This window comes from Cordyceps javanica, chromosome 5 (assembly GCF_051103115.1).
Source record: "Cordyceps javanica chromosome 5, complete sequence".
NCBI classification, from domain to species: domain Eukaryota; kingdom Fungi; phylum Ascomycota; class Sordariomycetes; order Hypocreales; family Cordycipitaceae; genus Cordyceps; species Cordyceps javanica.
Genome location: NC_139299.1, coordinates 3550417 through 3575003, shown reverse-complemented (window position 1 = coordinate 3575003; position 24587 = coordinate 3550417). Strand labels below are relative to the sequence as shown.

The window sequence follows — 24587 nt, the reverse complement described above, 5'->3', positions numbered from 1 at the left end:
GGAACGTCGTCGATTACAATAACGACGCCGCCGCAGTAACATGGAGGGGGGAAAAGGTCTAGGAGCAGAAGCAATAAGACGCGTATGGCAATGATGGCTATCATAACGGCCGCGTATTATCGGTGGTGCAGACGTCCAGCGGCGGGCGGCGGCTGTGGAGGTCTAACGGCGGCGGCCCCGGCGAACGCTATCCGTTAACTACTTATAATGGGAGAAACCTCGCCCATGCCCACCGGAATTTGCTTCCCGACCACGTCTGAGCTAGTTGCTCATTACTGGTGACTTGGCGATACGTGTCATCATTTACGAATCAAAGACAAATAACGCTGCCCCTATCCCAGTGGGAATTCCACTTTAGCCAGAGGTATGGGCAGCAAACTATGTAAAAATAGGCCCTTTTATGAAGAAAGACGTTCAGGTCACGACGAGTCATTCATTGGGCCAAGTAGAGCTGGGGTGGGCTGAATCAGTACGAAAAGGAGATTCACATGTACCACGCCGTCGCGGCGAGTCAATAGAAATGGAGACTCGCATTTCTTCTCCTGTTAATTTTGGCATGCATGATGGCAATAAACCTGACGTTGTACTCCGTACTGTTTATGGCTAATGTTAATCGGCCATGTAAGCTAGGTTGGGTTGGTAGCGAGGGTTAGGGTTAGGGTTGCTTCAGCCAATTCCTCTCGCCAGACATACAAAGCTTGTTCCACCGGATCATGATTGCTTCAGAGTTCTCTTTCTTGATAGTTCTGTGTAATTAGGCACTACCTCAGGTAGAATACATATTTCCATGTGCCACGATTACTCACGGGTGCAAGCGGACGCGGCGCATAACGTAACTTTGCCGCCACCCATTAATAGCTCGGATGTACCAGCGAAATTTCGAGTTCGATGATGCCAAAAACTCTTCAGATTTGCGAACCTATCGTGGTTGTACGCATAAGCGTTTACAGAACTGCCCTCATTACGGCGTACAGTGTCTCGTCGCAGCAGTACTACCCCTCACCTGTAGCAGGTGGAGCTCTCTGTTTGCAGTTTCACCCAGAAGGCGCGAGCCGACTTGGCGATGCCACTCGGCGAATGCTCTCTTCTCCCAAGTTTCTTCTAGCATTCGCACGGAATCCACTGCCTGGACAAGCTGGCGCATCCGCAACAATATGGAGCACACTTTTGAACGCCTGGTCAGGTTTGAAGCCGACGACGGCACTACCCTGTACGGAAACATCACGGATGCCTCGGCCGTGTCCAACCTGGTCGGCACAACGGCCAATGTCTTGGATGGCAATCTCGAGATTGGCTTCTCCAAGACAACACGAACCGCGATTGTGAAGAAGGTCCGTGAAGAGCGCCGCGAGTCTATGACCAGTGATACTGCATGGCACGGCTAATGCGTGTTGCGCAGGTCCTTTCTCCGCTGCCTGCCGTGCACTATTTCATCTGCATCGGTCTCAACTACAAGAAGCATGCTGAAGAAGCGAGTGTAAGCGCTTGATGGAAGATGCGAGTAGGATCAAGTCAAACTTCTGACGTGTTTCTCGTCTAGTTGCCGATTGCCGAAAATCCAGTCATGTTTGCCAAGCCGCCCGACGCCCTTGCCGGACCCGACGAGGCAATCCCGATTCATCCCATCGCGCAGTCACAGCTTGACTACGAAGGGGAGCTCGGTGTCATCATCGGCCGCGACGCCAAGGATGTGTCCGAGGCGGAAGCGCTGGACTACGTACTTGGCTACGTCAACTCAAACGACGTGTCGGCTAGAAACTTTCAGATGCCAGCCAGCGTCTCGGGCGGGCAGTTCTCCTTTTGCAAGTCCTTTGACGGATTCGCGCCCATCGGCCCCATCATTGCGTCGCCAAAGGTTGTTCCCGACCCACAGGCTCTCGCTCTGGTGACCCGCGTAAACGGCGAGCAGCGACAGGCATCAACCACGGGCGACATGATCTGGTCCGTCAGGCAGCTCATCTCGTTTGCGTCGCAGGGCACGACGCTGAGGAAGGGCACGCTCATCATGACGGGCACACCATCCGGCGTGGGCCTCTTTATGGAGCCCAAGGCATTTCTCAACGATGGGGACGTTGTTGAGGTTAGTTTCGACGAGCTGGGAACGCTTCGCAATACCATGCAGTTCCAGCGCGAGTAATCGGTAGCTAGGGGCGCAAGAAAATACGATGGATCTACAAAACACCCTGCGAACCATGGGATGAACACCAAGTAGTCCCGTGTGTGTTCCCGTCCGTCGTCCCCATCGTCCCCGTCGTCCCCGTCGTCTCCATCAGTAAATGTCAATCGGATAGCACCCCCCTGTCCGTGCTTGGCGGCATGGCAATTGGCGTATCCATACCTGATTAGCTACGTGCTCGGTTGCTTGGCTGAAAAATTAATGCTACGCTGGACGCCGCCCGGCTCGTCTGATTGAAAACTTGCCAGGAGCTGAGAAGTCATTTGCACAGGTGATTGGCCTCCAACGTACGGATTAACGGTACGCGAGTCAAACTCATAAAGCGCCTAACCCATGTAGGCAAGGTTTGGCAATGTATTTGTACAGTGTTTGAGGAAAATAAAACGGGCAATTAATCTAGAGATGATCCTTGTCCCTGCCGGGCCGCGTCCCCACCCTCGACATGAGATGTTGCTTTTTTTCGCTTTTCGCCAGCCCCCCCCGGCGCACACCACCAACTGAGGCGGCCGGCGCAAGCCGCAATGCAGAAAATCCGGGTTCATGCAAACCGCCGAAATGCGATGAACGCAGCAGTCTGTCCTGACGAGGCAGAGCCGCATCTTCCTTTCTGTGTTGCATGGCGAAGCCACCTCGCGGGGTCGGCAACCCACGAGGTACAGGACAAACGACTCGTGCTCTGGGGGCACTATCACAATTCCTATAGCAGCTGGCTGGGGCGATGAGCAGGGCCTAGCAGAAACACCGATACGGCAACTTCTACCGATGACCGGCTCCTCGTTCAACCACTCTTGGTAAACGACGACTGAATCACTGCTGGTGAGACGTGGCACACCGAGGCTTTTCTCTCTCCACCGCACTATTTACTATGTAGCACCGTGTGTGCTTAGACGTTTCTGGTACTGTTCTATTGGACTAGCAGATCGCTAGCTTCGTCTTCTCCCCCGCGCCGCGCCGCGACTCTGGCTTCGCTGCCACTTGGGCAAGATGGCGCATCCTTGTGACGTCGATCGACCGGCTGGTGTTGGCTGCAACACCAGCCTCACCAAACCGTCGGCTGATTGTTGGGCCATTCTAAGGAAGCCAGGTCGCTGCGCACGGGCAGCGGCGCGCCACAGCGGTCGCAAGTTTTCTGTTCCCTGAAACCGCCTGGTGTTGTCGGCGCTGCTGTCGACTGCTAGCGCAGACCGATGTCTTGCCAACTAGCGCGAGTTTTGACCCGAAAAGGGTCGAACGAGTTTTTGTCATTGTGACGAAAACAATGCACTACCACAACAGATAAAAGTCGCCCCAACAATCCTCCCAGCCTGTCTTCTTTGTGAGCCAGAATGCCTGGAGCCGTTCGATTGTATGCGCCGCAATGCCATAGGCCAAAACGTCAGAGTCGATGCGGACCAGTATGTCGAAAAGCAGCTTCCGGCTTGCCTCTGGCCCGTCGGCAACCGCGACGCCGGCCACGGCCGAAGGCCAAGTCATGACGCTCAAGCATTTTGGGGACTTGAGCGTCTTCTGCATCAGCATAATGATTTCCGCAGTCGTCGTAGTCTTGTCAGGCCAGTTTGGCGCACTTGCGTCGACGTGTTCAAGCCCAAGTGACAAGATGCCGTATAAGCTCACGGCGAGCTGGTATATCCTTGCAACTAGGACCACCTCTGGCGTGTCTGGAATCTCAAACTCGGCAGTCTGCTTCCAGGTTTCGGGGTTAAAGGAATTGATGCGCTCAAAGACGGCGTTGGTCTCTGGCAGCATGGCACCAATCTTGCACGAGTACGCTGCGATCCGGAGGCGGTTGATGGCAGCAATCTCAGCAAAGAGCACCTTGGGGCATGGGAAGGGGGTGAAGCACGTGGCCCCAAAAAGATTTACAAGCTCGGCGTCTTCAAAGTCGTAAATGCTATACAGCTGCTTGTCGATCCTGCATACACTGTTGCCGACAATCGAGTTGCTGAGAGAAAAGGAAGGGCTAGTGTCAGTCCATCAACGGATGATCCAGCCCACACTAGGTAAACTCACACTGTCATGGATCGTAGCATGTCGACAAAAACCGGATTCTCTTTGGGTATGGCTTTTGGGATACCGAACTTGTTTAAGAGGGCAAAATACCCGTCAAAGTGGGCTCGCCAACCATCCAAGCATAAGATGTGCTAAAAAAAGAAAAGAGCTTGTTAGCATTGATCATACTGCGTGGGCTTGTCGGCATGCCTCAGCCTCCATCAAATCGCATATGCGTTCGAATATTCGCTTCTCCAGCAAGAATGTCAGAGGGTCGCCTTGTATATGCGTAAGATCGTAGTTGACTTGACGCAAGTGTTTCTGGATGAGGTCGTAAAACTTGAGCCACAGGTCTCGGGTCCCATGTACCGTGCTCGGACTGAGCGCCGTACGCTGGCAGCACGACACCCACACAATCCTATCGGCAATCACGCGCGCGAGGAACGAGTCCGAGTTGACAGAGCCGGGATAGGCTGCCAGCGACACGGGGGTGGCGGGTCGTGTGGCCAGGACGTCCATGGCCACGCTGTGTGGTATTGAATAGAGCCCAACTGCATGCGCACGCTCGCCAAAAGGAGCAGAGACGGCCCTCGAGTCAATAAGAAATGGCCAGAAAAAACAAAAAGACACGCGCATTTTTTTTTTCAGAAAAACGTACGGTATTCGAAAGCCTCCACCACGTCCCATCCGTCCGGCGCAATCTCCCAGCCTCTGTGATTGGTCGGCCGCACGCTCCGGGGCGCCGTCGCGCCCAGGCGTGGGATGACGACGGCCAGGCTCTTGACCATCTCGGTCGACCGCGCCGAGTCCTGGTAGTAGGGACCGGCGCAGTAGCGTCGCGTGGCCACGCAGTTGTCGCATATCGGCTTCCCCTCGTCGCACCGGACCTTGCGACGACGGCACGTCACGCAGCCCGTCTTGGCCCGGGGGGCCCATCGCTTGACTCGCTTGCTTTCCTCGACGGCGCCGCCGCCGCCGCCGCCGCCGGACGGCGCCGTCTCGCCCGCGCTGCGGATGGTCAGTTTCACCATCACGACGAGACAAGACAAGGTATAGTTGGATAGTAGGGGGGGGAGCGGGGAAAATGACTTGGCCGACGGGCGTGATGCAGAGCCAAAGGCGGACAGAAAAAAGGTACTATAGATTTGCTACACGTGCTTTTAGCCCCTCCTCACTCCTCCCTCCCCAAAAGGTTGATAAGCCACATTGGTGGGTGATTGTACTTGCTTGCACCTGTGCATGCTAGTGACAGCCTTGCGGTGCAAGGCTACTTATCAGTAAGACCCTGCCAGCATGACAAAGAGTCTGATTCTCTGTGCCAAGACGGGTCTTCTCCCACTTCATGACTTCAAGGGGGAGGTGGACGAACCAAGGCCTATTTAGTTTCGGGGAGAAAGTAGGCTGGCAACTGCACCGCCTCACCATCCTCCCACCCAGCATTTAGCTTTCAAGACATGAAAGCAACAAACTTATTTACGAACAAATTCTTCTTAGCCTGAAGTCGCACGGCTAACTAGTACTCCCGTATAGAGTTAAGTGAGAGAGGTGGCCCCTGGTCCTTGTGTTCTGTCAAATTCAGCTCATATCAGTGGTCTGACCGACTGAGGTTAGCAGCAACGCCTCAAAACTGTTCCGCACGGCCCTGCCAGTTTATTAGTTTCGGATTCTGGGACAAGGGCCCGGCCAGTGACTGGTGGAAGAAACACAAAAAAGCGGACTGTCACACTCTGACAGACACTGCTCTCTTCTTCAGTCCAAATGAGTCCGACTGGTGTGGATCGGGGCAGCCGCCGCTGGTCGTCGAAGGATGTTTTACACACAGACTTATCGGAGCGTCCCCGGAATTTCCCTCGAGGACGATCTTCATGGGTCGTGCCTATAATCGAGTTCTCCACCAGCTTCCCCCCCCCCCCCTCCCTCCCGGGCGCCGGAAACGGGAAGAGCCCTCTTGGCTCTCCGACTTGAACTGTTTGTTGCCGTTGCCTGGCCCTGCCTGCCAACTATTCAGTTCGTTTGGTGGCTTCTATGGCTGCGCACGGATTGCTAGCTGCAGGTCTTGGGGAGTGTTCATGTACAAACTATAACGGCACTATTACTAGCTTGGTGTTCAAGCCCACCGGCTAGCAAGTCATTGACAGCTTCCTCTGCCCTCCCCCCCCTTCGAACAAGAAACGAGAGGGAACGGCGGCCACTGGTGTTATGACTGGACGGTTCAAATCTTTGGGTTACTTTGGCTAGCTGGCTGGCTTGGTCGGCTTGGGTGGGCAAAGGACCCCGCGGGCCGCGATGCTCGGACTCCCCTTCTCGCGCGCTCCCTTGACCGTCTTGTCTCTCATGTTTTCCCAATGAGCAAGGGCCGATGCGGGCGCTAAATACCGAGAAAGTAGTTTACAAGTTTGACGGAGCTGTACAATTTGTATCGCTGATCTCTCCCTGATCCAAGCGGGTCATCCGTCTGTTGTCTTTGACCCCAATCAACAGATCCTGTGGGCACCCGATTTCATTAATGCAGCCGTGATATTTCTACCTCTTGACCACCCACACACTTTGCACTTCCCTGCCACTGCAAAAGTATCATCCCATCTTTTTGGGGCGTTTCTTGACTTTATTTGTATAGTTTCCTCTCCCTGTCCGCAACTCAAAACATCCCTCGTAGAGAGTATGAGTATATATACCTGATTGCCTCGACATCATCGACACAATGCCTGCCGTGGCCAACGTCAGTGCTACCAGCTATGCCGCGCCGGTCCCGACACCATGGCTGCCTCCGTCTACCATGTACAGCGTGGCAGGGAACATGAGCACGGAGTGGCCTCGCTGTGCGGTAAGCGAATACACACACAGACGGATTGGATCATTGGTGCCCAGCAAGCTGACTAGAGAAAAAGGTGCCATGTCTGGAACAGCACTGTGCCTTGTTGTCTGACAGTGACAGCTCTTCTTGCCTGTGCGCAATCGACACGAAAAGGGCCATTGATCACTGCATCCTGGGCTCGTGCGGAATGCCAGAGGCGATATGTACGATCAGGCGAAACCACTTTGTAAATACCCCGGGCAATCTACACAACGACTGACGCGTTCCCCTCCACAGTTTCCAGGAACCTGACTGAGACGACATGCAAGACGCCCGTCCGCAGCCGCAACGCCGAGCTCAAAACAATGATCCTCGCGATGACCCCCTTCACCGTGTTCTTCGTCTCTCTGAGGATCACGTACAAGCTCTTCTTCAGCGCGTCGAGATGCCCCAACAGAGAGGAGTGGACCTTGCTCGCCGCCATCGTGGCCGGGCTCGCCGCCCTCGGCGTCATCTTCTTCGGCGTCACCGCCAACGGGATGGGGACCGACGTCTGGGGCCTGGACCTGGCCACCCTCATCTCGTTTCGGCGGCACTTTGTCGTCGCGCAGATCTGCTACGTGGTCCTGATGCTTCTCCTGAAGCTGACGTACAGCCTCTTCTACCTCAACATCTTTCTCGGCCGGCGCATCCGCGCCCTGATCTGGGCAACCATCTGCGTCCACGTCGCCATCACCACGGCCTGCACGCTGGTCGTCATCCTGCAGTGCGTGCCGCTGGACTACCAGTGGAACAAGTTTGAGAATATACACGACGACGGCATGTCCGGGCACTGCATCAACATCAATGCCGCGGCATGGGTCAACAGCATCTTCAGCTGCACGTCCGACCTCTGGTTGCTGGCCATTCCAATGAGCCAGCTGCACAAGCTCAACTTGCACTGGAAGAAAAAGGTCGGAGCTGCGTTGATGTTTGGTACAGGCGCCAGGTGAGTTCGAAAGCCCGCGGCATCCTCGATTCGTCATCTTGGCTAACTTATTTTTTTTCCCTTTCTCGCAGCGTCACGGTTGTCTCGTTCCTTCGCCTGGCGTCCGTCCGATACTATGCTTCGACATCGAATCCAACATGGGACCAGTGGGGTATAATGTACTGGTCCACGGTCGAGATTGAACTTGGATTTATTTGCAGCAGCCTGCCCACGATTCGACTCCTTCTCGTTCGCCTGGCGCCCGGAGTGTTTGGGTCTGCATCGAACAATCCACCGTAAGTTGAACAAGGACAGGCCGGACTTGAGGTTTCGGCCGCGTTGGATTCATTTCAAACATATGCTGACTTTGTTTTTTTTTGTTTAATCAGGATGTCGTTGAACCGCGTTTCTTCCCTGGGCACGCTTCAGACTGGGCAATCTGATGATCACGAAAGGAGCCTGTCGAAGCGATCGCCCACACCAGCCACCATGTCCCTAGGGACAACCTCGAGCCACCCAGAGCCCGCTTGATACGGGTCCCGCCACGAGACGAGTTTGCGTGGCCCATCAGTTGCAGGTCGTGGCTCCAAAGCACTAGACGGTGGATTTTCGCCGCAGCTATTTGCAGAGTCCAATGAGCGGAGAAACAGTGTACCATGAGTCGGAATGCCTCTCGGCACAGCAGGGACGGCAGAATGAAACGCGAACCCAGCAAACGCAACGGAAAGTTACATGAGAAAAAAGATACCCAAAGATACCCCAAGGCAGAATCGCAATTTCAGAATCATTCATCTCTACACCATGGCTGCCAGCATTCCTGCATTACATATGGACTGACGGGAGCAGTATCTAAATTGAATGACGCCTTCTCAGCACCAGTGTAAAGCATCACGCGGCACACCAAGCATGATGAATAATGTAAAATTTAGTCTAGTCACAGTGTTGTATCAGCAAAACCTCGCGGGTATGAGTCCCGTTAAGCGGCAAAGGCCTCGGTTCGGTCGGTGCTTGCTCCAATGGCCGGACGAACGGACTTTGCAAGCCTGGATGACAGGCGTCTCCGTGAAAGCTCAACCGCTATCAGGATTAAAGCAGAGGTCTCTCTCAATTCATTTATTTTCAATACAGACGCCTTTCTGAGAAGTGTGACAACAGGGAGCGACGTCATAAGGAAAGCACGATTGCGACTAAATTTAATCATGTCGAAATGTCTGGCTAGTAGTGGCTAGCGTTGTAAACAGTGTTGATCGAGAATCCAGCTGGGCGACCTTTTGAGCGGGAAAGGAAAAAAAAATCCAATTTGATGGTTGCATCACTCGTAGCATTGGTGAACGTACTAGAGCAATGTTGCGGTGGTCAGACTAGTGCGATGCTATATGATAAGCCGTGTTTTGTGGCTGGCACAGCATAGGGGTAATAATAGAGGCGTGCATCCTGCGCGAACACGACGGCACTCATGTTGAACGCTCGAGGAGAGCGCAAAAGAGCGCAGGCAGGGTCTTGAGACTCAACTGTGCCGAGGCAGCCATCTCGCCAGTCGGCATCCAGCGTCGACAGCTCGACTTGCGTCCTATTCTTGACGCGTGGCGCTGGTCTCAAATGCCGAGACGAATCCGCAAGGACCAGCGTAATTCTACGCGAGATTCCATGGTGAGGCAATGCAGCCAGTATGTGCCGACATTCGCTTGCTGCTCAAGTGTGCGCGCGGCAAGGCCCGAGCGCGGGGGTGACGGGGATCCGCGGCTTGCTGTTTGTTGCTCGAGTGAACAACGGTAACTGCGCAGGTTGGAAACGAGGTCAACAAGCACTGAGCGAGACGCATCCGATCCATCACAGGAGCGGACAGATGGGCGAAAGTATAGCGCATTGTAGAACGAATAATGAACTACGAGGCTGTCGATCATCTCTTGGCTTGCTCCATTAGCAAGCTGGCTTTGCCGTGACTTCCTGTATCAGTATAATCTACACTTCTTAAATATCAATCAGCAAGACGCGAGATAGCCCGCAGAGGTGCTAGAAATCCATCTGCACCGGAATACGTGCGCTTTCTGTCACCCAACGTAGCTCTTTATGCCGTATTTCCGCTGCTGGATAGTGACGGAGTGTAGTCGGGAGTCCGGAGCGGGTTTTAGTGCGGCGACTTGACTTTGAATAGCGAGAAATGTTCGTATCGCAATCTTTGCGGCGCCTTCGATCGATATCGGACCCAATGATGCATCGATGTGCGGTAAACAAGGATATATTGAAAGGCTCAATCTGTCATCGTTGGCTGTCAGCTTCTGGCTGGGGATTGTTTGTTTTGAGCAATTGCAGCGTACCTGATATTACAACTAGCCCATTTCCTCCACACGCATGTCTCTCTCGGCCTCGTGAGGCTGCCGGTCGGTGGTGTCCGATTTAGTAGTTTTTCTTTGAAAGCCTAGTTGCAAGTGCAGCCATGCTCAGGAGCCAATGAGATCAGCGACATTCATTGGCATCTCGTCGATTTGAGTCGAGTAGTACACTATATCATCTGTCAGTGTAATTTCCCCCGCAGTCAGCTAGATCACAACTTACACTCAATGTCGCGAAGAATGCGAACATCATCAGTGGTGACAAAGTTGATGGCAACACCCTTGCGGCCGAAACGACCACTACGACCAATGCGATGAATGTAGTTCTCACGGTTGCTGGGCAGATCGTAGTTGATGACCAAGCTGACTTGCTGCACATCGATACCGCGGGCCCATACATCGGTAGAGATTAAAACGCGGCTGTTGCCCTGGCGAAAGTCTTGCATAATGCTGTCGCGCTCCTTCTGGGGCATTTCGCCGTGCATGCTGCTGACTGTAAAGTTGGCCTCGCGCATCTTGTCCGTCAGCCAGTCAACCTTGCGACGAGTGTTGCAGAAGATGACGGCTTGTGTAATGGTAAGAGTGTCGTAGAGATCGCAAAGGGTGTCAAACTTCCAGTCCTCCTTCTCGACGGCAATAAAGTACTGCTTCAGGCCTTCCAGGGTCAGTTCGTCACGCTTGACCAGGATCCGAACAGGGTCGGTCATGAACTTGGTGGTCATATCCAATACATCATATGGCAAGGTAGCGCTGACAACAACGACCTGGGTCGCGGGAGGGAGATGGCGGTATACATCGTAGATTTGCTCTCGAAACCCCTTGTTAAGAAGTTCATCAGCTTCATCGAGTACCAGCATCTTGATGTGACGTGTGCGCAAATGGCGTCTGCGGATCATGTCGGCGACTCGGCCGGGGGTACCAGACACAATGTGTTGGCCGTAGTCGAGCTTGCGGATATCCTCCCCAACATTGGTGCCGCCGATGCACGCGTGGCACTGGACGTTCATGTAATCACCCAGCGCCATGACGACAGACTGGATTTGCGTGGCGAGTTCTCTCGTAGGCGACAGGACAAGGGCTTGCGACTCGCGAACAGCAGTGTCGATGACTTGCAGCATGCTGATCGAAAAGGTTGCGGTTTTACCGGTGCCGGACTGGGCCTGGGCAATGGTGTCGCGACCCTTGCAGACCTGCACGATGGCTCGCGATTGGACGGCAGAGGGCGATTCGTAACCGTAGGCGTAGATGCCGCGAAGGAGATTTTCTACCGACTCGAGTTAGAGGCGGCGTTTGCGACAGATGCTGCAGTACTACACACCCTTGAGCGACATGGACTCGAAGGTAGGATGAACGGTGACCTCTTTGGAGGTTGAGAACTCCATCTTCTCGTCCGCATTGCGGTCGATCCCGCCGTGCCCGTCAGCCATGATTTGTGATTATTGTGATTTTGCAATTGCGATGTGACGAGGAAGGAAACTTTGGCAATCGGTGGCGAGCCTGTAGGTACTGGCGCTGGAGCGCAGTCTCTGTTTTTTTTTTTAGCTGCCATCATGCAGCGTCACGTGGGCCATCCGCCGCAGAGGCCAAGATTCAACTACGGCTAGACAACTCAAGTCTTCCGGGTCAAAAAATAATTTTTCATGGATTTCCCATTGAATCTGACAGTAATACAAACTATCTGGGTTTCTTTTGATGCCGGAAAAGGGAAAAGCAAAACATCCATCACGTCGCGTTCTTATCACCACAACATAATGTCTCCCGGCCGCATGCGAAACAAAGCCCTGCTTTGTACTATTGACATCTTATAAAAAGTATCTGAATCTCTTGTTCTCCCAATCAGTTTCGTCGAGACCTGCCCGAACCAGATGTTCTGATGGGCCGTTGCAACCCGCCATCTCCGGATCGATGCGTACACCCTGTGCTCGATCTCTTCTCTTGTTATCCCATGCCATGTACTGTCGCAGAACGACCATGGAGACGCAGGCGATGATCAGGCAGATAATGATTCCCTGAAAGGCGGTTTGGAACCGTGGTGTCTCCTTGGCGATGAACAACTGCGGGCCGGCAATGTTGCCTGCGCAATAGCCAATAAAAAGGACAGCAAGCACCGTCGTCTTTTTGGTGTAACCAGCAATGTCGGAGCCTATGATGGAAAGCGATAAAGGGAATCCGGCCGCATATGCAGGAAACAACCACATGCCCCCAAGCCTCGTCCATCGCTGTGAGATGGGGGTTGCGTACACCATAGCGCAGCCCACCAGAGCGATAATCTGCATGGTGGCAGCTATTATACACCTGGAATACTTGAATTTATGGGCAAGGTATGTTCCGGAAAGCACAAAGAACAAGCCAAACGCAGAGCCAGGCATGCCGAGCAGGAGCGTCGTGAAGGTGTCAAAGCCGAAACCCTGGATGATGATGCCGTTGAATGAGGTGTATCCACCATTGGGAAGAGAGGTGCAGATGGTGTAGATGCATAGCAGCCAAGTTTTAGGATCGCAGAGAGCTTCCAAGAACTGGCCCCGCTTCCAATCGGTTGTCTTGAAACTGTGTGTCTGCTGCTGTGGGCGGCGATGGGCATATGCCCGTTCCTCTTGGGTGAGGAAACGCGCTTTTAGAGGCGAGTCTGGAAGGAAAATCAACAAAACGACGCCCCAGACAAAAGTGACGAGTGCAAAAATGATGAAAAGCCAACGCCAGGCCGCAATGTCGGTCTTGATGTGTGAGATGGCATACGCCAGCAGACCGCCAAAGATTGCAGCAGTGGTGTTTCCGGCAAACCATATACCGTGGCGAGCGGCATGTTCGGAGGGCTTGTACCAAAGTCCCGTCAGCAGCGAGAACCCAGGGGAGATTGGTGCCTCGAATGCGCCGAGCAGGAAACGCAAGGCCATCAAGTTGCCGAATCCTGTCGCGGCACCGTGGCAGCCAAGGATAATGGCCCATATCATGACAGTAGCAGCGAGGAATTTTCCGATGGGGAATTTGATGAAGGCAAAGGAAGACGGATACGACGCAACAAGGTACCCAAAGTAGAAGATGGAGGAAACCCAGGAGTAGTCCGTGCCATGGAGATTCTATACCTTCGTTAGTACACGGAGACTAGGAAACCAGAGCCATCATGCCAATCTTACCGTATCTTCCTGGATGCCAAGGATTGCAGTGTACCCCAGCGATGTCTTGTCAAAAAACTGCAATGCATATGATATGAGGAGCAAAGGCATGAGACTGCGTGATGGAATGTCAGTCAAGACCAACTACGAATACCATCGCCATCGAAGACTTACTTTCTATCAATTTTTCGAACCAGCGCATTCTCCTCTGCCACTGTCATGGTAGGTGCATCGGTATCATTCGTTTTGCTCTCGAAGAGTGAGACTGCCTGCACAGCAGCTTCCTCTGTTTTATCCATGTTGTGCAGCTGAGTGCTCCTACCGAAGAAGAGCACTTGTGTGATTGTAGAAGAGACCAATGAATTTCAGCAACGCCGAATCTGAGTACTATTGAAAAAACGGCAGCCGGCCAACATGAGAATTTATACTCCAAAGCCTACGCCCGTAGTCATCAAGTCCTTATCTCTGGGGTACCCCAGGTTTCGCGCCACTCACTCCTCAATTGCGGAGGCTTGGATGTCACTAACTCAAAAGAAATCATTAGCCGACGGCGTGTTTTCTTCTATACATTTATCGAGCTCTGAGTCTGGCTAATTCCCATCAGGAAAGTCGAATTGCCGTCCTGCATGCCGTCTAGCGAGCATCTCGTCGCGCGCCTTGGCTCAGCGGAATGCTTTCATCCCAAAGCCACAGCCCAGAAAGTAACCCATTTATTGGTTCTCTGTACCCGGTCGGGTATTTCAACCAATCATAATGGTGACCGCAAAATAAGACTATCGTCTTCTCCACAAAACTCCAAAATGCCATTTTCCCTGCCGATCATCGGACTTGCAGGACATATTCGTTTCTGGGGAAGCATGCCTGAGCAATCTAGATTTAGCCCTTTCCTCGTCTTCATTGTACTGACCCCCATGACACTGAGTCCTCATACATATCGACAGTAGTATTTCCCTTCCGGGGAAGGCCATGCAGCACGCACGATCAAGGAAAGGTATGCATAGATACAATGATCCCTGTCACCCGTTTTCCCCGCATTTGACAACTGCAGCTAAACGGGGTGACTTTATCAGGTTGTCTGACCTGCCGGTCAAAGAAGGTCAAGTGTGATGAGCAGAGCCCAAGATGCCGTCGTTGTCATCGTCTGGAGCTGAAATGTGACTGGGCGAAACCAGCCGGCAGGTCGCGACCGATATCAAAGGCGAAGCCGAAAGCCGTGTCCAATTTTCCCAGAATTCTGCCCAGGATGCCGAACACATGGTCTTCATCAGTAGAGATACCACCGCTCAGCCCGAGCCATCTAAACCAAGCACACGAGGTACTGCTGGGCGAAGCTACGAACGACTTGACATTTTCGGCATTTTATGCGTCGGATTTGTCTTCAAACTGGGGTGACTGGTGTCCAGAGCTGGGAATTTTCGGAAGTCCGCTTCACGCGGGTAACCCTGCCGCATCGGAAGAAACAGACGGCAGCCCGTCCAACTCAGTCACTGTCACGGCACTGTGGTAAGCGATAACTATTCTTTGCTGGCACCAACCACTCACTTCTCGCATAGTAATGGTCGCGACTCACATTCCACAATGCAAGTACACTGGCCTTTACAATCACAAGATGCAATGTGTTTTCCAAGTCTCGGTGTATCCTGGCAGAACATGGTCCTCTCTCGAGACTTTTCGCAGACGGGTAAAGAAGCTGATGCACTACAATACTATACCAGCCTCTATCCAGCCATGACGATATCGAAAAGCGTGCACTGGTCAAGTTATATGATTATGCTTCGACACAGCTCGCAAGAACCCATGGTGATGCATCTGCTTATCGCAGCATCACTAATGGACCTAGCAACGTCGCAAAATAATAACACGGAGTTTTGTGTTGCAGCACAGACACATGCAAAATCCGGGTTGCTTTTGCTCAAAGAGGCCATGAAACCAGATACAAGCCCCGACCCTGTCAGTGTAATCATCGCTTCATTCTTCTTATATCGATATATGGGAGTGGCACATGAGCTAGATCCACTACACATGACAGAGTGGAGTGAAAGCGTGTTCAACTATATCAAAAGGAATGGCCTGGACAGTCTCTGTACTGGTGCAACATCGACGGCAGCGGAGCCTCTCGCAAGTCCCAAGCGAGCAGCGGTGGCTATCACGCACTCAAAAAAGGCACACATGGCGCGTTTGATGGTCTGGACCTTCTATGAGGATATCTTTGCGAATATACAAGGATATGGTGGATCTTTGGCACGGCATCTGTGCGAGAAGTCAGAGAGGGCGAGGGAGGTTTATCAATACTCTGGTGCGGAACTTGAGTCCTCTTGGGGCGAGGACTATCCAGAGCGTGAGATTCTCGACGATGTTGAAAATGCACCCATTATTACCTTCCTGTACGACGTCATGGCACTGTACGCCGAAGTCAACCGAGTCATTGACTCGTTACCGTCCTCGGCGGCAGACAAAGCTGTTGTCGAAGAGAAAATAGAGAAACTTGAGGCTGTAAGTTCGTACCTTGCGGCTTCATGCTCATTCACTAACACCAGTGTTTCAGCGCTCAAGGTCACTGATACGACTTACAACCATAAATGTGCAGCCCAGGTCCCGTGTCATGCTCAATGCCGATTATATGGTGCCTTTCTTTTATGCACTGAGGATATACTGCTTCCGAAGCTTTCTTGCCGACGACGGCTTGTCTACACAGAGTCCTTCCGCCATCGCGTCCTGCGTCAGCTCCATTCTACGGCTAGCGCAGCGCTCTTTGTCGCGAGGGCAGCTGGACCCGATGCGAGCTCGGTTTCAGTGGCCGTTGTTCATGGCTGGTATAGAGACGACAGACAGCATTCACAAAGAGTGGGTTCACTCCAAGCTGAAGACGGCAAGGTTGTCTGCTGCGTTTCAAACCATCACGAGCCTAGAGGAAGAGACACAGAGGAGGATACCCATGGCGCTCATCAGGCAGATTCTAAGCACAAGAGATGGCACGGTCGTAATATAGTATAGAGGACAGATCATCAAAAGAGAAGAAATGCCAGTTATTTCACTTTTATCGCCGATAATGGAAAAGTCGCGACATTGGAAGGCTGATTTGATGAAAGCTTTTGGACAAAGCGCAGACCAGTGATGATAAACAGCCAGTATACTAGTCAGTGAGCCCAAATTGATTGGCGTATCGCTCCCCATTCGCAGCACGAAGCGACGGTCGCAGCACTAGTTACGGAATACGCTACTGATAGCTGATGACAACTTGGCGTCGGCTCAAGAGCCAATCGGGTTCCCTCGCGTAATTGTATATTGACGGTCAAGCACGACGCAACAGCCGAGCCGAGGAGTCGACCATCATTGAGGAATTATTCAATGGGTTCATCATTTAAACGTACTTATAGAGCTCTGCCTCCTCAGCTACCAGTTTGTCATCTACGCGTAGTGTTCAACGTAGCATTCTCGAACAACTCAGCTTACAGATTCTTGAGATTATTTTACGGTTACAACATGAGACTCGTCAACGATGCAATTCCTTCGCATGGAGTGGCTTCCAGCGAGCCACCCTCCGAAAAGAAGAATGTAGTGGCAGGCCAAGAGGCAGCGATCCGCGCCATTGACGGATACGATGCCGAGCTACGAGACATTAATAAAAAGGTAATGATCGCAAACCTAGCACTGCAAGCAGAATTATACGTCTAAGCTGATGGACAGATTTTTGACAATCCGGAGCTTGCCTATGAGGAGTTCCAGGCCCACGACAACATTGTGGCGCTCCTTCGCTCGCTCGGGTTCCAAGTGACGCCGCACGCTTTTGGTGTGCAGACATCATTTTCGTGCGAAGTCGGGCAGGGCGGTCGTGTTGTCGTGTTCAATGCCGAGTACGACGCACTGCCGGGGATCGGGCATGCCTGCGGGCACAACCTCATCGCCACGTCGTCGATTGCCTCCTTCCTCGGCGTCGCCGCGGCGCTCAAGTCGTCCGACGGCGGCGCCGGCGGCCCAGGGCGCGTCCGACTGTACGGCACGCCGGCCGAAGAGGGCGGCGCCGGCAAGGTGCGGCTGCTCGAAGCCGGCGCGTACGAGGACGTCGACGCCTGCCTGATGGTGCATCCGGGACCTCCCGTGCCGCCGCCCGCCGGGAGCGCGGATGGCCGCCACGGCTGCTGCGCCCCTTCGGGCGCCGCGTACGCCAGGTCGCTCGCCAACAACAAGTTCAACGTCACCTTTACGGGGCAGGAGGCGCACGCCGCCATGGCGCCGTTCCAGGGACGGAACGCGCTCGACGCCGTCGTGCTGGGCTACAACGGCGTCAGCATGCTGCGGCAGCAGACGCGCCCCCACGACAGGATACACTCTGTCATTCTCGACGGGGGCAGTCGCCCCAACGTAATCACCAGCTTCGCAAAAACCCAATACTACGTGCGAAGCGCCACGCTGAGGGAAGCCACCGCACTTGAGAACAGAGTCAGGGCCTGCATGGACGGGGCGGCAACTGCCACACAATGCGAAGTAGAATATGAGGTGTGAGTAAATAAGACCCCCTTCGCAGCCATTTCAGGATTACGGTGATGAATCATGATGCATATTGGTGCATGATTGAAGTGTGTGTGTGTGTGGTGCTGACAGTGAGTCTATATTTCCAGGCATGACGCATACGCGGATCTTCGCCCCAACCGCACGATATGTTCCCTGTACGCAGACGCCATGGCTTTACCGGCCATTGATTCTCGCGTCGTCTGTGATTTCGAGCATGCGCCGCCTTTGCCCGGCTCTACCGACCAGGGCAACGTCTCGTACGTGGTCCCGAGTTTCCATGGAGGCTTCGCTATCCCCTGCCCACCCGGCGCGTATAACCACACGAAGGGATTCACGGCCTGTGCTGGAACTGGGGAAGCCCACAAACTGGCCATCGACGCCGCAAAGGGCATGGCTGTCGCAGCTTGGGCAATTCTCAGTGACGAAGCGATCGCTGTCAAGGTTTGGGAGGATTTTCGGGCAGATAGAGCGTTGGATGAGCGGGAGTTGGACTAGAATCTTGATCCTACAAGTGTATTAGACAGCTAGGGTGAGGGAAAGAGCCGAATATGTACATGGAGTCCCATAGACTATGTGCTTATCAAATCAACTTTTAGAATAACGATTTTGTCTACTGCTTTGGCCTCTTGACTGGGCTCTTCCTTCGCTTGGCAGGCGCGGGTTTCGCGAAGGATGTGGCTGGAGTACCTGCCGGGCCAGCTTTGTTATCATCGTCAATCAGTAATGAAGGCGTATCCTCCAGCCTCGCAAGACTCTCTACACCCTGGGAGAGGTCGGTGGACTCGGAGAGCGCTTGGACGTCAAAATCCACCTTTGAGGGCAATTGGTCAATGGCCGAGCAGACTCTCTTGAAATGAGCTGGTATCCAATGGTCGTATATATTCTTGGTGAATCGATATGCCGTCCACTTTTCTTTACCATCCAGTTCCGTAAAAGAGAAATTACGGATTGGATGGCGGTAGTACTTGATGTCCTTCCCATCGATTACCGGGTAGTAGCCATAGATACGTACCGACTGGTGGTCGTGTGAGACAGAGAAGGCAATGATCTGTCGATGGATCTCATCTTCACGTCCCACAAGGCGAAAGAGTTCAGTAATACCCCTCGCCGCGAGAGTCATGCTGTGGGCATTCTGGCGGTCTGCAACGTCCAATGCTGCAGCCCCACACTTTACTTCGCAGGCTAGGAAGGGGAAGTACATATAATACGTGGCCATGAAGAAGGACACATCGCCGCCAAGGAAATCGCCGATAAATGGTGCCAACTTCTCGAGTTGTTCCTTGGAAAAGGCCTCTCTTTGGAATCCGACGGCATAGTCTGACTGTGGACGTGTCCCAGTCAAAGGAACCGAGTTGTTCCAGCCTTCGTTGACACTCTCCGTTAGGATCTCGATGTGCTCGGCGCCACATGTTGCAAGACTTTCGGCGGAAGGGACTATAAGTCGAGAGATATCTTGGATAACTCTGGCCTCGTTTCTGTTGTGAATCTTCTGGCAGGTTGAGTCGAAAAGGTCGTCACGAAAGAGGGAGTTTTCGGGTAATGCCTGCTCCTCCTCAAGCAATTTTTGGCAAAGGGTTTTGCTTTCAGTAGCAATGTCCAGTTTCGATTTAATCAGAAAACTGCCCTTGGTGGCAAGCAGTGTTTCATACCGCGGATCTCGATACTGGGCACTCTTCTCCTCACGCGGCTTCTGATCGCTTGGTGTTGTAGACGAGGCAGAGTTCGTTCGCTTACGTCCGCCGAAGGCAGAAAAGGACCGCTTTCGCGCAAGCAAGTGTTCCATCTCGGGCTCAAAGTATCGACGTGGCCAACGTCCTTCTCTTCTCCAAAACTCGATTGGGTTATCGAAATCGGCGTTGTCTAGGGCGGTGTTGTCTGGGGCAGGGTTACTGAGCTCGAAGATTGATGGTCTCGAAGTCTGCCGGCGCTTTGAAGAGGGTTCGTCAAGATCGCGTATGTCTTCGATAGCTCGCTTTCGGTTGTCTCGGATGGGAGGTTCCTTGGTCGACTTTGGATGTGTCGTCGAGCGTTGGCGCTTCCGCGTTGGAACGTCTTGATCTAGTCAATATTAGCTGGTCCCAGTCGGCGCTTCATAGAACATACCCTGATCCTCTAGTTTGCGCCCCCTCTTGGCGGGTCCTCGAGCTCGAGTTTGGGCCATGGCGATGTAAAAGAAGTCGGAAGGGAGATGGATGAACCAATATGGCGACCCAACGACGGGGGAGGATCTCGCTCAGTGTGAGGTCCCGCACGCAGGCAACAATCCACGATGACCAACCATTATGCGCGCACCGCCGTCATGTGAAGCGCCTGTGCTAGAATACTGCGTGTCTCGGCGCACCGGAAGCAGAGGTTAGAGTGTGAAGAGAGGAGCATCGAGGTAGGATTTCGTCACACGATGATGATCCAGGGACTCAGTAGGCCACCAAAATGTGGCCCAAGCGCCCTGCGGGCCCAAGCTTAGCGCGGCTTCACGTTTGTCTCTTCTGAGCCAATCACCCATGTACGCCACAACTCGACTCAGACGCCGTAACAGCATACAATACAGTACAAGATAATTTACCTGTTGCGTGCTGCCTTGTTAGTGGCGTACTGGGCTAATCCAGGGTGGCAACACTGAAAGCAGGTTACCATGGTTGTTTCCAAATGGTTCCCTACGTCATAAGCTGTTGCTCCATGGTACAAGCATCTAGGGCCTACTCTATTTGTCAACCAGAATCCACGAATTGTCAACTCTTTTTAGGGCCTTACCGAAGAGCGCGTGTTTCCTTTGCCTGGATGCCTGGGTACTAACTTAGCTAAGGGACGAGCTCTAACGCCGGAGGCATACACAGTTGCGCCGTTAGAGTAACATGATTTTGCAAGAATATGTGAAAGAATATGAAGTTTGATCCAATAGAAACACATAGAACGTAAAAATAAAGCACAGTGCCTGGTCTGAATATGTTTTTTCACTCCTGGGCCCTGTTCTCTACCTGCTGGCCACCTGAGTCCCAGATCCCAGGCTCCCCATCAGCATTGCTTGGAGCTGCGCCGCCCACTGTGACGTGCACGCTGTTGAATGTACTTGTATGGTGTACAGTGGGTTGGAGAACTATATTCACCGCGCCAAAAATGTACTTGACAGGGGGTGTTTTGGGATTTCATAAACGGTGAGTCTGGGCTTCCATTTTCGGAAGGCCTAACATCGACACGGGTACTAAGAGCGTAATTCTTATTCGGTGTACCGGGCCTCCATGGCGTGAGAGTTATCCAGCGATTATCGGCACCCTGATAGACCTGCTATAGCAGTAGTCCGTTCATTGAACTCGAACGAGTGCATTGAAAAAGCCTTGGCCTTGTGTATTTGAAGTTGCTAAGAAAGTCTCTAGAATTGAAGGATAACAAAAGAAAAGGTGAATTAAAATGACGGGACATAATTCAAGTTATTAAAAACCCTACATTTGTAAGGAAAAACTAACTACTGTCCTAGTAAATAGGAATAAAAGAACTTTACATCAGCTGGGCATTGGGGGCTCTGGCCTCCTGCCACTCGTTCAACACCGAGTTGTAGGCGACGCTAAACTCGGTGATGTTCTTAAGCTGGCAGAATCGGTACTTGACCTCGAAGAACACCTGCGCCTGGAACTCACCCGAGTTGCACTCTCCAGAGCGACGCGAGCAGATGATGGCCTCGTCGAAGAAGCGCTTGTCCGCATATTTGCCCACCGAGCACAGGCAGTCGCGCACCTCGGTAGCATTCGATAGCGCCTTGCATTCGGTCTCGGTCTTGACCTTCTTGTTGCAAATTTCGGTACCGTTGCGGTTGAGAGAAGCCGCGCTGCCCGGGAGACACTCACTGACCGGGGGGCACTTGCAGTCCTGCTTGCAGCTGCCCGTGGCGGGAGAATCGGCCTTAGGCTGGGTGTACGTAGAGCCGCCAGTAGGAGTATTAGCCTGGGGCTGGCTGTACGTGGGACCGCCAGTAGTAGGCTTCTCACCACCGGGAGCGGGGGTGTTGGCCTGGGACTCGGAATGCTTGGGGCCGCTCGTAGCAGGAGTATTAGCCTGGGGCTCGGGATGCTTGGGACCGGCGGCAGCAGGCTTGTCACCGTTGGGGACGGAAGCGCCAGCCTGGGGTTCGGTATGCTTGGAGCCACCGGGAGCGGGGGCACCGGCCGGAGGCTTGGTGTACTGGGAACCGCTGGTAGTAGGCTTCTCACCGCCGGGAGCGGGGGCGTTAGCCTGGGGCTCGGGATGCTTGGGACCGCTGGTAGCAGGAGCATCAGCCTGAGGCTCGGGATGCTTGGGACCGCTGGTAGCAGGAATATCAGGCGGGGGCCGGCTGTACTCAGAACCACCGGTAACAGGAGTATCAGCCTGGGTGTTAGGGGTAGATTGGGTCTGGACAGGTTCGTAACCAGCAGGGCAAGCAGCTTCTTCATCGGCGGGCTTGCTCTGAGAGTTGACTGGCTTCTCCTCGGGCTTCTGGTGAGGCTTGCTGTCGGAGTTGACTGGCTTCTCCTCGGGCTTCTGATGGGGCTTGCTCTCAGAGTTGACGGGCTTCTCCTCGGGCTTCTGATAAGGCTTGCTCTCAGAGTTGACGGGCTTCTCCTCGGGCTTCTGATAAGGCTTGCTCTCAGAGTTAACGGGCTTCTCCGCAGGCTTTGCCTCGAGCTTGTGGGTAGGCTTCTCCGTGGGTGCAACCCAGTTGTTGTAAGACGTAACATTGGACTCGGCAACGCCCTGCATCAGAGGAGGAACAGGTTCCTTGTGTGTAGCGGGAGCCTCGACCAATGGAGCCTCGATATCGAGGACTTTCTGCAATACGTTGCACAAGTCTTTGTTTCTGCTACCATCGGGCAACGTGTTCATGACCTCTTCCAGCTGCTGCTTGTCCTGCACTCGCCTGGGGAGTTCACCCTGGTCAATGCCCTCAATCTTGACATCGACGACCAGTTCGCCGTTGACAGAGCGGGCGTAGCAACCGGCCTCCATGTATACGACGACTGCCAGGTACATTTTGCCATGAATCTCCACACTGATGCTTTTATAGCTGTCAGGGCTAGGGGTGGTTGTAGGAAGAAGCGATGTCGCCACGGTGGAGCTGGCAGAGGTGACGGTGACAAAGGTGGAAGGCGCCGATACAGATTTGGTCAATGTAGTACTGTTGGTGATGGAGGCAGAAATCGAACTGTTGGGGGGAGTCTGATCCTGAACATCCTTGGGGTTGAGAACCATCAGTACGGGGTACTTGATTTTCTCGTAGCGGTAAATGGCAGAGAAGTTCAGCTCAATGGTCTCCTGAGAGACAATGGTGATATTGCCACCGCCCTGCTGCTTAGGAACCGGAACATTAGCCTGCTCATAGTAATAAGCGGGTTCCTTGGCCGGGCTCGGGGCGATTTGCTCGTCGCTGAGTGGTTTGGATGGCTCAAGCTCTCTTTTGTCGAGGGCCGCACGAAATTCCTCGTAGTTTCCAGTTCCATTAACAACCTTGCAGTAGTTCTCGCGGATCTCTCCCCAGTACTTGGTCCAGAAGCCCTTGTTATCTGCCGCCTGGAGACCACTATGCCTCAAGCATGCGTCGCAGGCAGCGCAGTCCTGCAAGAATGAGCTGCCCTCGTCACAGAGACATTTGCGCTGTTCTTCGCGGAGCTCAGCCGTCTTGGGATTCTTGGGGCATTTCATCTCCAGGGTCTGCATCTTCGAATAACAAGGCATGAGACGGCCGTCAGTATGAGGTTTGGAGTCGTGGCAGACGTGATTCGTCGCAGCCCCTTTCTCTTGAGACTGTGGCAGGGGCGGGATGCCGTAGAAGACTCCCTGTTTGGGCCCGGCGGCCTCATTGGCTGCCATGGCACTGCCGAGCGTGACGGCGGCGCCAACGGCGACGATGGGGAACCTCATGGCTGATCGGGGCTGGGCGCAAGTCTGACGGGTCGAGGGGCAAAAAACGAAGAAGAGGTCGAAAATTGATCACAACAGAAATAGCTGTCTTGTAACGAGTGTAGATCGTTGTAAGCAGATGCCTAGGATGAATGAAAGGAAGGCAAGCAAAGTCGATGCTCTGAAGCAAAAAGAAAGGCAGTCGATTGAGAGGTCGCCTCGAGGGACTTTATATCGCAAGAGGTGGTTCATCAGGGGCCAGTCATGCTCGGTGCAGCGGCTATCAGCATTCACGAGTCGTAGCAATACGTGGTGTGAATGCTCGTCCGATGCATGAAAGAAGAGAATTGATTGTCCAGCAGATTTCCACAATTTCCAGATAGTCGCCCTGCAGGACGTGGCTGTGTACTCCGTATACTGAGTACTGAGTATACTCGTAAGTACTGGGAGCGTTACATGAGAAGATGCTTCTACTTAGCGCCCGTGCCTGACTAGCGGACACCTGCCAAGGCCGCCGTACTCATTAATTTAGACGCATGTCTATCCCTCCAACTGCCGGCTCTCGTGGCAATGTCGGTCGCCCACCTCGTGTGGGAGGCGCGAAACAGGTACGGCGAAGGTTGAAAGACAGGGCTGGATTGGCAGAGTGTTATTGACCCCTGTCAGGCATCTCCAAGACGAACTTGCAGTGGCGCCGAACTCGGTGCCGTTCCCAAAGGAAGGGTGCGGCCCAGGAAGACAGAGGTAGTCAGTCGGTCAGTAGGACAGGGAGGCCCAGAGGGAGGCCCTCCTCGCCTCCCTTGTTGTTGAAAGACTGTCGGGCTCGAGGCTTGGT

General features: G+C 53.5%; 10 protein-coding genes across 10 annotated transcripts; 4 read left to right on the top strand and 6 right to left on the bottom strand.

The window, feature by feature from the left end:
* Positions 1-1154: 1154 nt before the first annotated feature.
* V2A60_008313 (fumarylacetoacetate hydrolase family protein) lies at positions 1155-2137 on the top strand (the record flags this gene model as incomplete). Its single annotated transcript, XM_083259586.1, has 3 exons — positions 1155-1331; positions 1400-1477; positions 1541-2137. The coding sequence occupies 3 exons, from the start codon at positions 1155-1157 to the stop codon at positions 2135-2137; spliced, it is 852 nt and encodes a 283-aa protein (XP_083115712.1).
* Positions 2138-3439: 1302 nt separating this feature from the next.
* On the bottom strand, positions 3440-4684 carry V2A60_008312 (uncharacterized protein; the record flags this gene model as incomplete). Its single annotated transcript, XM_083259585.1, has 3 exons — positions 3440-4136; positions 4187-4317; positions 4355-4684. The coding sequence occupies 3 exons, from the start codon at positions 4682-4684 to the stop codon at positions 3440-3442; spliced, it is 1158 nt and encodes a 385-aa protein (XP_083115711.1).
* A 125-nt stretch (positions 4685-4809) lies between these two features.
* On the bottom strand, positions 4810-5196 carry V2A60_008311 (Zn(II)2Cys6 transcription factor domain-containing protein; the record flags this gene model as incomplete). Its single annotated transcript, XM_083259584.1, has 1 exon — positions 4810-5196. One exon carries the CDS (start codon positions 5194-5196, stop codon positions 4810-4812), a length of 387 nt encoding a protein of 128 aa, XP_083115710.1.
* Positions 5197-6866: 1670 nt separating this feature from the next.
* Positions 6867-8226, top strand: V2A60_008310 (uncharacterized protein; the record flags this gene model as incomplete). Its single annotated transcript, XM_083259583.1, has 4 exons — positions 6867-6989; positions 7054-7183; positions 7257-7947; positions 8019-8226. 4 exons carry the CDS (start codon positions 6867-6869, stop codon positions 8224-8226), a joined length of 1152 nt encoding a protein of 383 aa, XP_083115709.1.
* A 2141-nt stretch (positions 8227-10367) lies between these two features.
* Positions 10368-11686, bottom strand: V2A60_008309 (ATP-dependent RNA helicase eIF4A; the record flags this gene model as incomplete). The annotated part of the gene is made up of 3 exons (XM_083259582.1): positions 10368-10429; positions 10483-11523; positions 11578-11686. The coding sequence occupies 3 exons, from the start codon at positions 11684-11686 to the stop codon at positions 10368-10370; spliced, it is 1212 nt and encodes a 403-aa protein (XP_083115708.1).
* A 375-nt stretch (positions 11687-12061) lies between these two features.
* V2A60_008308 (uncharacterized protein) lies at positions 12062-13671 on the bottom strand (the record flags this gene model as incomplete). Its single annotated transcript, XM_083259581.1, has 3 exons — positions 12062-13336; positions 13394-13487; positions 13547-13671. The coding sequence occupies 3 exons, from the start codon at positions 13669-13671 to the stop codon at positions 12062-12064; spliced, it is 1494 nt and encodes a 497-aa protein (XP_083115707.1).
* A 1870-nt stretch (positions 13672-15541) lies between these two features.
* On the top strand, positions 15542-16361 carry V2A60_008307 (uncharacterized protein; the record flags this gene model as incomplete). The annotated part of the gene is made up of 2 exons (XM_083259580.1): positions 15542-15865; positions 15918-16361. The coding sequence occupies 2 exons, from the start codon at positions 15542-15544 to the stop codon at positions 16359-16361; spliced, it is 768 nt and encodes a 255-aa protein (XP_083115706.1).
* A 494-nt stretch (positions 16362-16855) lies between these two features.
* Positions 16856-18379, top strand: V2A60_008306 (M20 family metallopeptidase; the record flags this gene model as incomplete). The annotated part of the gene is made up of 3 exons (XM_083259579.1): positions 16856-17002; positions 17060-17871; positions 17992-18379. 3 exons carry the CDS (start codon positions 16856-16858, stop codon positions 18377-18379), a joined length of 1347 nt encoding a protein of 448 aa, XP_083115705.1.
* Positions 18380-18494: 115 nt separating this feature from the next.
* On the bottom strand, positions 18495-20045 carry V2A60_008305 (uncharacterized protein; the record flags this gene model as incomplete). The annotated part of the gene is made up of 2 exons (XM_083259578.1): positions 18495-19942; positions 19988-20045. 2 exons carry the CDS (start codon positions 20043-20045, stop codon positions 18495-18497), a joined length of 1506 nt encoding a protein of 501 aa, XP_083115704.1.
* A 1331-nt stretch (positions 20046-21376) lies between these two features.
* V2A60_008304 (uncharacterized protein) lies at positions 21377-23773 on the bottom strand (the record flags this gene model as incomplete). Its single annotated transcript, XM_083259577.1, has 1 exon — positions 21377-23773. The coding sequence occupies one exon, from the start codon at positions 23771-23773 to the stop codon at positions 21377-21379; it is 2397 nt and encodes a 798-aa protein (XP_083115703.1).
* Positions 23774-24587: the final 814 nt, after the last annotated feature.